Source organism: Montipora capricornis, chromosome 5 (genome assembly GCF_036669925.1).
Source record: "Montipora capricornis isolate CH-2021 chromosome 5, ASM3666992v2, whole genome shotgun sequence".
NCBI lineage: Eukaryota > Metazoa > Cnidaria > Anthozoa > Scleractinia > Acroporidae > Montipora > Montipora capricornis.
Window position 1 is genome coordinate 15187731 of NC_090887.1, and position 10946 is coordinate 15198676.

Sequence of the window (10946 nt, forward strand, 5' to 3'; positions counted from 1 at the left end):
AGAAAGAAGAAGATGATGGCGAGGCGAAACCACTTATGAGTAAGTTTTATACATGTACTGATCTCGGTCTATGACTTCTGAATTGGAAGCAGAGATAGCAGACTGGAGTTGAGAGCACTCGCCTTTCATTAAAAGGGCCTTTGATCTACTTGGGCGACATGAACGAAAACTTCACCTCAAAATAGAACTTTGCTGTATCGTATACTTTATGTCCTTCACGATTACATGTATTCTATCTCGTTCAAATCGCGCAGTGTGGGCGAAGTATCTCAAAAACAAATTGGTGCGAGCGGTTTCAGGGTAAAAATAGCGAAGGAAAGGTTCACATTAGTATTCTCACATAGTCGTCAAAACTTCAAATTTGGTGATTTCACGGCGTTGTCGTGCAGAGTTCGGCAGAAATACTTCCTAAAATGCGTGCCACACGTGCAGCACGATTTGTTTCTTCTTTTAACCAATGATAATAAGGAGATTAGGGAGCTTAAGCAACGACAACGGCGACGGCAACGAGAGCGTCACAAATTTGCATATTTGGTAGGCAAAAACAATAGCTTTGCACGCCCTGCACGAGTGTTTTTCACTTTTGTCCAATTCTTTGCCGTCGTCAGCAAAACTACAACGTGAAACAGCCAAATTTGAGGTTTTATGGACAACGTCATTACTTGAGGATAAATTTTCATTTTCTGCCCTAAATTGAGCGCCGTTCCTACCAGCGTCATTTTTGAGGAACTACCACACCCCTGTCATATTAAAAAAGTTGAAATAGTAACGAAGCGATTACAACAACGCGAATTTATATTTTGAGATGACGTTCTCGTTGCCGTCGCCGTTGTCGTTGCTTAAGCTCCTTATTAGGGAACTTAAGCAACGACAACGGCGACGGCAACGAGAACGTCACAAATTTGCATATTTAGTGGGAAAAAACAGTAGCTTTGCACGCCCTGCACGTGCGTTTTTCACTTTTGTCCATTTCTTTGCCGTCGTCAGCAAAACAAAAACGTGAAATAGTCAAATTTGAGGTTTTAAGGAGAACGTCAGCACTTGACGATAGAGTTTCATTTTCTCCCCTAAATTAAGCGCCGTTCCGACCAATGTCGTTTTTACGGAACTACCACACCCTTGTCATATTAAAAGGGTTGACATGTTTACGAAGTGATAACAATGACGCGAATTTATATTTTGAGATGACGTTCTCGGTGCCGTCACCGTCGTCGTTGCTTAAGTTCCCTATTGTTGGGTATGCGCGGTCTCTTAATGACATATTCATGTCTGTATTCATAGTAACAAGTCCGTATCCATAGTAACAACGCGGCTTAAGCTCGGGACTAAATACCAGGCCTCTCGTGAAGCTGTGTTGAATCAAATGTTCATGATGTGTTGAACTGAAGCGTTTAAACGTCATTCAACAAAATCGAACAAATATTGAAGCAAATGTTGACAACATTTGCTCGGGCCTTTAAGGTTGCGTTTGTGGGTTCTCTTGTCTGTCCCGACAGGTTTTTCTCCGGGTATTCCCGTTTTGGTCTCCTCACAAAAGTTGATCTAATCGGATTTGACTTATAGTCTCCCGGAGCTGTAAAATACTTTGTTAAAGAATTAAATCTTTTACTGGAAATATATATATAGTGTATTGAAACATAGAACGTTTCGGCCATAAACCACGGCCTTCATCAGCTAATGCTGGAGGTCACGTGACCTGGACAGATCACGTGACAGGCGACTAGGAAAGCACCTCAGCACCCGGTCCCAGTAAAAGATTTAATTCTCTACTGGATGATTAGAAATTATGTTTAGTTATGTAGAATACTTTGCTCGGGTGCATAAGTGAGCGGACATTTAGAGTGGCTTTCAATTGAGTGTCGAAAGTAATTAGTGAATTACTTTGGTTTTGCATTACTTCACTCAGTGATTGGTTTAAAATTCTCGCGCCAATGTTTCAACCAATCAGAAGTGAAACCAAAACCAATCGTGGCTCGCGCCTGCAGATTTTCCCGCGCTTTGTGTCGGCTACGTGTAATAACTTTGAATTTTGATTGGTTTACTGGATTGTCTCCGTCCTTTTTGACTGGCCAAAGTAATTACTTTGGTTTTGGTTTTACGACGTTCATTTGAAAACCGCTCTATCACGTGAGTTGAATAGCTTTTGCGATACTGTGAGCGTTAAATTGAGAGAAAGCAAGCCACGCCTGAAAGTGATAGTAAGTTACTTTTTCTACTCAGGCAGTGGTGGTGACCATTTAAAGCACCGCCCGGTCCCAGATTTCACGCTAGGGACGCCGTTCAACACCCCGGAGGGACTGGCGGCCAGATTATGCTGGTTCATTGGCCTCCCAATCAACATAGCGTACTATTTCACCATTCCGGATGTGAAGAAGGAATCCTGCCACAAGTGGGTGGCTGTCACTTTTATAGCTTGCATTTTCTGGATCGGAGTCTCATCATACACCCTCGTTTGGATGGTTACAATTATTGGATACACGTTCGGGATCCCGGATGCAATCATGGGTCTCACACTCGTCGCTTTTGGAAGCAGTATACCAGATTGCTCATCGAGCCTGTTCATCGCTCGGAAAGGTAGGCTAGTTTTCTATTCCACTTCATCATATTGCTGGTTTCGTATCTCGCGATCAGACGCCGTGATTCTGCTGAAATCAAAGAAGGCGCAAGCATAAAAAATGGAGCTCAACTCTAGAAGAAATAGTTGAGGGAAACAGTATAGTAGTCATTTCTTTGTTCAGGGGTAAAGAATAGTCACCATGACGTTGTTTGAAGAACTAGAATAAGACGCCGCATCAAAAGCAGCAGTTTCGCATGGATGTCATTTGGAGCGTCACGAAACATTCCCTGGACGCATTGCGTGACGGCCTAAATGACGGCTCAACTGTCTGTCCGTAAAAGGCGCCATATTTAACATTAAAAACCTTTCCTCGGCCTGAAAGCAACAATTAAGCCGTCCGCTCGACTGTCCGAGCGTTTTTAGGGAGGAGAGAAAAGATTCCCAAAATATATCTGAAGGTTCGAAAGAACCTGGGAGAATAGCCCTGGGAAGGAGTTTGCAGTGGGCTAAAGTTTTTATTTTGCATCGTTTAGTGAAACGCTTCCTTTTGTTATTTTTCAGGTGACGGCGACATGGCTGTATCAAACACAGTCGGCAGTAACACGTTTGACATCCTTCTTTGCCTCGGTGTACCATGGTTTATTAAGACAACACTCTGGGGTCATCATGAACCGATTGTTGTGAGCAGTCGTGGACTTTTTATGTCGTGTTTCTTCATCTTGGGGTCCGTTGCCATTGCCTTTTTTGTTCTATTTTTAAACAAGTGGGTTTTGAACCGAAAAGTTGGCTGTGTGTTTATAGTCATTTATTTGATATTTTTGGCAGGGTCGACATTTGTTGAAATGCACGTTTTTGCAAGGTTTTCGCCACCTATGTGCATCGTTGATGTTTGAATAACGATAATTTTCCTTTACCTTCTGAGCCCGGTCGTTCGAAAGCCGATTAACTTAATCCAGGATTAGCGTAAACTTTTGTTTCACGTTTTCAACTTTTTGGTAAAAGTTTCGTTTGCTTATTTTTGTTTCTCAAGATTGACTTCTTTTAATGTAAAGTTTTGCCGAATATCAGCGTTGAACAACACTTGGGAGTAGAGAAACAAACTCCTTGGTTAGTTTTTAATCTAGGATTAGCGCTAATCGGCTTTTGAACAACCGGGCCCTGAAGAGTAATTTAATCTGTGGAGAATTTAGAAAGCACCCAAGAGACAGGCCCGCGAAGGGGAACTGAGACGAATGCCGAGGAGGATGCAAGGCATGCCCCTTTCCATTCCAACACAATCTGTTCTTCAAATGAAGGATTATCCTTGATTGTCAGTTTGCTCCAAATGAAGTATTATCTTTCATTTAGATCACTCTGTCCCAGGACTTGTGGTGGCAGATAAAGGACAAAAAAAATAAAAGCAGTCTGTGGAGAGGACTTGAGCCCGGAGCACTCACTTCGAAGGAACTGTTTCAGGGGCACCCAACGAGAATATAGTTCAAAACCACTTAAACATAGCATTGTTAAACGTATTTTAGTATTTAAATGGTAGATATAGGCATTTTTTTATCCCCCAGAAATTTTTCATCTGTTCGGATTTCCTAGCTGAAAGTCTAGTGATCCGAAAATTATAGGGAGCAAAACTTACCTTTTCGAAAATTTCAACCAGAAAAAAGGTCCCGAAAATTGTAGGTGACCTTTGTTAGGGTAAAAATCCGTTAAAAATTGGTAATTATACCATTTTTCAGATGTTCGATAATCCTAGGAGAGGCAGGCTAGCAAGAAATTTTAAAAAAATGTTCCGAAAATTCTAGATCTCAAATCGTGATCCGAACAGATATTTTCCGAAAATTGACGTTGGGTGCCCCTGCTGCTTTTATCCACTTAACCACTTACAGATCACCTGACTGGTAAACGTGCCGATTATTTACCAAACATATTAGTATATATATGTAATCATTGCTGAATAATGGTTAAGTCTAAGTCGTGGATTCGTCATGGTGTTATATTAAATGGTCCCAGTACATCATCCATCGTCCACAAAAAGGGTCTAACATTGACCAGACAGTGTGGGATTGCAAACGAAAGCAAAATATGGGCAAAAACACTTTAAATTTAGGCAAAATTCAATATATTCAAGTCCGTAGATTGATAATTTAGACGACTGAACAAAACCATGGACTCAGTATATAACGAATGAAACAAATCTACGTTTATACTGAATCAGTGTAATAATAAATTTTCAGATATCAGTAAGAGATGTGGATGTGTGGCTTATAAAGGTTCTATACATTTGTCTTGCCATTTAAAAATTGTTGTTTCTTTTTACTAAAAAAGCTTTTTTACACGCATTTGCTTCTTCGCGAAAATTTCATCTTAGTCGTGCCGTGTACTGAGATGTCGTTTACTGTAAATGCATCTACCAAAACGTTCTAGAGTTTATTGAAGTATAGTGTATTGTAATGTAACTCAGGGCATCGAGTAGAGAACTGTTATACCGTGGATGCCAGAAGAATGTTTTCCATGGTCCTAGACAACGCTACGCAAGACGAAGACAATTGAGTTCTTAGTCGTTACCTTTGACCTGAGTAGCGTTCTCTCGAACCTTGGAAAACACTCCTCTGGTACCTAGGGCAGGGTTGTTACTGCAAAGCGTTCAAAACGTAGTGGAGTGAAATTTATGCAGCTTCTATAGCTACATAGCAACATAGCTTTTATAGCTTCTATCAAATAGAATAAGTCTTGGCTAATCTGCCACTTACTATGAAATAAAGTTACAAAAGAGTGAAAAGAAAAATTTTATTATGATCGGAGAATACAGCATTTTACAGTTGTAACTAAGTTACCTGGACTAAGAATGGAAGCGAGGCTGCCGGTTACGCTGTTTTGATACAACAAACCTTTTTGCTTTTCTAATGTTATTGTAGACTCGTCTGAATAACAACAACACAATTTATCTGACAAAGGAAGTGTGGTCTGTATCAATAAAATGTCACCGGCAGCCTCGCAGCCATTCAGACGCTTGGTCACTGAGCAAACAACGGTAAAGCTAAGAGAGTCAAAACTCTCTCACCATTTATGACCAACATTTGCGACAAACACCAGTTTTGTGCGTTGACGCATTATGATTTACTTCTGCGATTGAAAGCCATCCGTCCTGGCCATTTAAATATGGTCAACTAGCGTTCATTTCTTTTTATCTCTTATAAGCAGCAAGTCGAACGCTGAGTCTCCACCTCAACGCAAGTTTTAAAGCTGCCACCACGGAATAAGAAGAGACTACTGGTAGCCTACACTTTGTTCGAAGGATTTCTAGCCGACTTCCTTTAAGTTCACAGTATTTCTGAGATTATTTTTAAATGTTACAATATATTGGTCAATATCCAGTTCAATTCCGTAGTCCGAAGTTTAAAGTGCAAAGTCCACATTCTGTCACCCAATCATTTTGATAAGTGCGATCGTAGAATAACTGTTCACTTTTAAAACTGTTGTTAGAGGCGTTGACTCCAATCAAAACCAGTAAACAGATGCTTTACAAGTTTTTACGATGGTATTTTTAAAACATTTCAACTTTTCTTTTAAACCGGCAATACCGGGAGATATTAGCCCAGTAAGATGTGTTACCGAGTTATACGTAGCCGGACATTGCATTGCGTGTAACGAAAACACAAAAACTCGTTTCCGGTCACGAACACAATTCTTTAATAAACTATACGTTCCATGAGCGTACACTTGGTTGCCTGTGGTACGTGTTACTCAAAAACAGAAGGGACTGAGTTGGGTGGTACTGAACTGCAGCGTTTCAAGCAATTTTTTGAAGTCGTGGGTCATTAAGACCATTTAAGGGCTCACCCAGAAGTCGTGCCAGCAGAGGCCCTTTGGCTCACACGTTGATACGACGAAACAGATCTTGAGCTACCAGCCTATTAATCATTTGTCAGAAACAAAAAAAATGCTGTCATCTTTAGAAAAAAAGAGGCACGCATTGCGTACGTGTGGTGGTGCAGTAACACACGCTTTATTCCATATTGTCAAGTGAGCTGCGTTTTGTCTTCCAGCAGTTTCAAGTTGTCTTTGCGTAATATGTAGCTCTAGTAGTACACGATATTGTTTTGGCTTTGTATATCATTGTAGTGCCATGATAGAAGTCTTAGGTTAATACCCCCCCACCTGAGAAGAAGGTTTCTAGCAAAATACTAAACCCAGAAAGATTGAAGAAAATAAAAGGGAATTCTAGGCTGACATGTTGATCATTTTCAAGTTCCATCACAACGGGCAAAGCATGCACTCTGAGCGTCTGACAGCTATGTATTACAAAAGTTCACTGAAGTCAAGCCTTGTCTGGTGGGTTTAGTATCTGGATGGGTGACCTAAAAAGTTTACCCCATTGGAACAGAAGCATAGGACTGAAAATTGTATTTTAACAGGCAAAAATGCAAACTAAGGAAGGCACAGATTCTGCTAGCTTGCTTTACGGAAAACAAATATTGATGCAAACGTAAATGAATATTGAGACAGTTTTTAGGAAGAGCAGAAGGAAGTTTCGGCGGTCGATCGAGAATATATTAAAATATTTTGCCGACAGCAACAAAAACAACATTAATTTTGGACAGCGAATATAAAAAGTTAGCATCAGCGAAAAACATTTTTGGGAGATTTTTGCTACGTTTAATTTTGTTATTTTACTTTTGGATGCACAAGTCGAAAGTGACATCGAATTCAGCTGGCGCCGTGATCAAGTTACCGCGTCGTGTTTACTCGCGAAACAGTGAAGCATCTGTGTCAAATGATAGACAAGATACCGGGTTTTTGTTTTTGTTAGTTTTCTTTTTCTTTGAAGCGTTATAAGGTTTGACAAGAAATGTGCGAATTCAACACAAAGATCACAATCGCTTAACTCTTGAGGTTGGCCATTGTTCCTGCAAAGTCAAAAACTTTCTCTCCAAGACGAGGTTATTTATCACCAGGTAATTCCATCGTTTTGGAAATAGCAGCTACTTTATTATTCATCAGCGTTACAATTTTTTGCTGATTTTGGGGCTCATTTTGTTGAAACTCAAGCACGCTTCCAACAGACCTGTTTATCTTGGTGACTTATGCACGAGCTGCTTACAGCGCACTACCCCAAGAGAATCCTCCGGTATCACATTTCAACCCACGCATGCAAATTTGTTAAGCTCGAAAATTACACAACACGATAAATTCACAAAGGCTGGAAATCTCCCAAAAAAAAATTTCCAGCGAAAATTTTTTTGAAATAAACAACATATCTGCTATTATTAAAAACTGGATCATTGGATAATGCAATTCGAGAGTTTTGATTGGCTAAGCCATCATGGGTTATGAGCCATTATACCATGATCTACAAACACGGCCAAGCATATGCGTGAGTTTTTGGACCTTTTTGTTTTTATTGTAGTCTAGTTTTCTATATTTTGGGAGTGTTTTTAATAAAACAATTACTCCACTCGTGCTTGTTGGATATGAGATCATTATAGCCAACTCGGCGCTACACGCCTCGTTGGCTATCTATCATCTCATATCCAACGCGCCCTCATGGAATAATTGTTAATTATAGGCAAGAAACCCTGCCTATTTCAATTGCGTGTGTGTAAACAAGACACATAATTCGTGTCACAAAGCATACGCAATTAAATAAATTTCTGACAGTTCACATCAAACCCTTTTCGAAAGAACCTTGACCGTAAATAATGAAGCACAAGAGACAACAAGCTTTCATTCAAATAATTGTTCACTGCCCCATTTCCAATTTGTTTTTACCTTTGCAGAGTTGAGTACAAAATAAATGTAAGTTTCCAGACAACTTAGATGCGACTTCAGCAAACAGTGTGATCCATTCAAGGCGTTCGATTCCTTCAATGTTTGTTAAATTCATAAAAAAATTCCCATTTGATTTCAGTGTTATAATATTACCAAGTTAGTAAAATATTGGAAACAAAGCTCACTTGATATCCAACGACAAAAAATGAAATTGTTGTCGAGGACTATTACTCGTCGCTTTAAAGATTCCATATATATATATTTTCACCGCCTGTCTTGTTCATCCAATTGAGGTTCCATTCTTGAGCTCAATGAGGGTATATTTTGTTTAAAGATCCACTAAAACGCCATTAGCGTTACAATAACTTTCGACGCCATTGAAGGTTAACAAGAACTAGTGAAATTTGCAATTGTTACCGGAAGACTGTGCAGAGTTGAGTACAAATAAATAAAAATAGCCAGACAACAGAGATCACATGCACAGATCCACTTAAGATGTTCGATTCCTTCTCTGTCTTTGTTGAACCCATAAGCAGCTCACTTTGATTTCACTTTGACACAGCTCACTTTGATTTCGGCTAGACGGGCGAAAGGTTGTTGTCGAAGTCCATTACTCGTCGCTTTTACGATTCCAGATATTTATTTTTCACCGCCTGTCTTGTTTATCCAATTGACTTTCCATTCTTGAGGTCCATAAGGGTATATTGTGTTTAAAGATGCACTAAAACGCCATTCGCGTTACAATGACTTTCGATGCCATTGCAAGTTAATTAAGTGTTCTCCTGTGTGCACCAGAGAAATCTAAGCATTACCCCTACCCCAACAAACCGAACAAAATATGCACAGAAAACTCTATGCACAAAGACACCACTTAGCAGGGGAGTGACAGGCAAGACTTTTACCGACACGGGGAAAAAATAGAATAAATAAAATAAATAAAAAATACAGAGAAATATTACTGATTTTCCGACTGGGATTGCCATACTGGCAACCCAATAATTAGGGAACTTTAGATCTACGAGGGCGCTGTACGTCGATCAAAATGTCTTTTCCACTATCGTAAGTGTTTCAAAATTTTTCTATCTAGTCCATCTCACCCAATGTGAGTAAGGTGTCATGAAAATGATTTGCGTATTTCAGAGAAAAAATAGAGAATAAATGGTTAACAGTTGTACAGCTAAAATTTTCGTTAAGACCTCAAATTTGGCGATTTCAATATATTAAGCACTTAATGACTGGTCCCGAGGGAAACAGTTAATTTTGTTTCCCGAGAATCTCAATGTTTCCCGCGGCTGCGCCACGGAGAAACATTGAGATTCGAGGGAAACAAAATTCACTGTTTCCCTCGGGACCAGTCATTAAGGTTACTGCTAGCCTTTTCAGTCTCGAATTTTGCAAAAATTTAAAAGGCCACCATAAGATAGCTCATTATATTTACTTTGTTCTAAAAAAGAAATTATTTGAAAATGTGCAGCACGTGCAACACGATTTTCCTCTTTTCACTAATGAGTGTTATTGTTTTGTAGCGTTGTCGTTACCGTAGCGGTCATAGCTTCTTAAACTCTCCAGTGATACCATTTTGCATCAACGAGTGATAGCTGCCATTGAAATATTTAATTCTAACAGAGGAGGACTGTAAGTGAAATTAAGCACAATTCCTGCAGGAATAGGTCAGTAACACACAGTCTATTCCCTAGCGAGTTGCAAGCCCAAAGTCATGCCACAAGACAACTCTTTGAAATGCTGTGCGAGTGTGAGGAATGTCATCTGGCATGACTTGCGGAATCATATACTTTACCACATTGTAATAAATGCAGAATGAATTAGAATGCGTAACAGTCTATTGGTATTTTTCTCGATCTTCTTCAAACCGTTTTTTCTGAATATCAAAAGCTTGCTGTTGTCATTGGAGGCCAGCCGGAGGTTATGTTATCTAGCGCAACCGGCGAGATCTCCACTCATCAATGTATTTCTAAATCCAATGATGAATCTTCGCCAAAGTACTAATAAGACACGTATGCGCCTTGTTCCTAAGGTTATGTTATTTATTCCCCTTCCTTGGGCTTCTTACTCTCACAAGTTACCACAAAATGGAAAGTCTTACGCGGCTTTGTTACGACACATTAAACAGCAAATAAGGGCTGGCCGTTCATGAAAACGATCTTATGTTTAAGCAATGCAGATCAGTTAATTTATTTGTGTAATTCATTCCGCATAGTTACATTCCGAATAATTATTCAAACTTGAAACCATCTGCGCCGTTTCCATGAAAGATAAAAATAATGTGGTGTGTGGTAATGCGTAAAACACATGTCATCACCTGATTCTTCTATTGTTTGAGTGAATTTTCACCATAGGCAGCGTTCAAACCGTTTCCTCTATATATTACAACCACGCTGACTAATTCGAATGTAAGCAAGAGTCTATCACCCAAAAAGTAAAATAATTGACCGAGTCCCCATCAGCCTGAGAAAACTGTATATTTTTAAACAATAAAGCAAATCGGCAAACTCAATGTCGTATTCACTTCAAACCAAGTTCAAGTTCACTGAACACTAAAAGTGTGCACCATTGCTAATTGAGGCGTGCAGTGCATGCATCGCAATGGCATAAATGGCACTAAACTTAC

At 39.6% G+C, this 10946-nt stretch overlaps 1 protein-coding gene across 1 annotated transcript in view; it reads left to right on the top strand.

Moving 5' to 3' along the window:
- The window catches only part of LOC138049629 (sodium/potassium/calcium exchanger 3-like), a 28217-nt gene extending 24241 nt beyond the window's left edge, over window positions 1-3976 (top strand). Inside the window, exons 2-4 of the mRNA XM_068896003.1 lie at window positions 1-39; window positions 2221-2574; window positions 3119-3976. The exon at window positions 1-39 is cut by the window's left edge and continues 307 nt beyond it. Coding sequence (XP_068752104.1) covers window positions 1-39; window positions 2221-2574; window positions 3119-3450 — 725 coding nt within the window. The 3' untranslated portion in view covers window positions 3451-3976. The remainder of the gene's footprint in view (window positions 40-2220; window positions 2575-3118) is intronic.
- Window positions 3977-10946: the final 6970 nt, after the last annotated feature.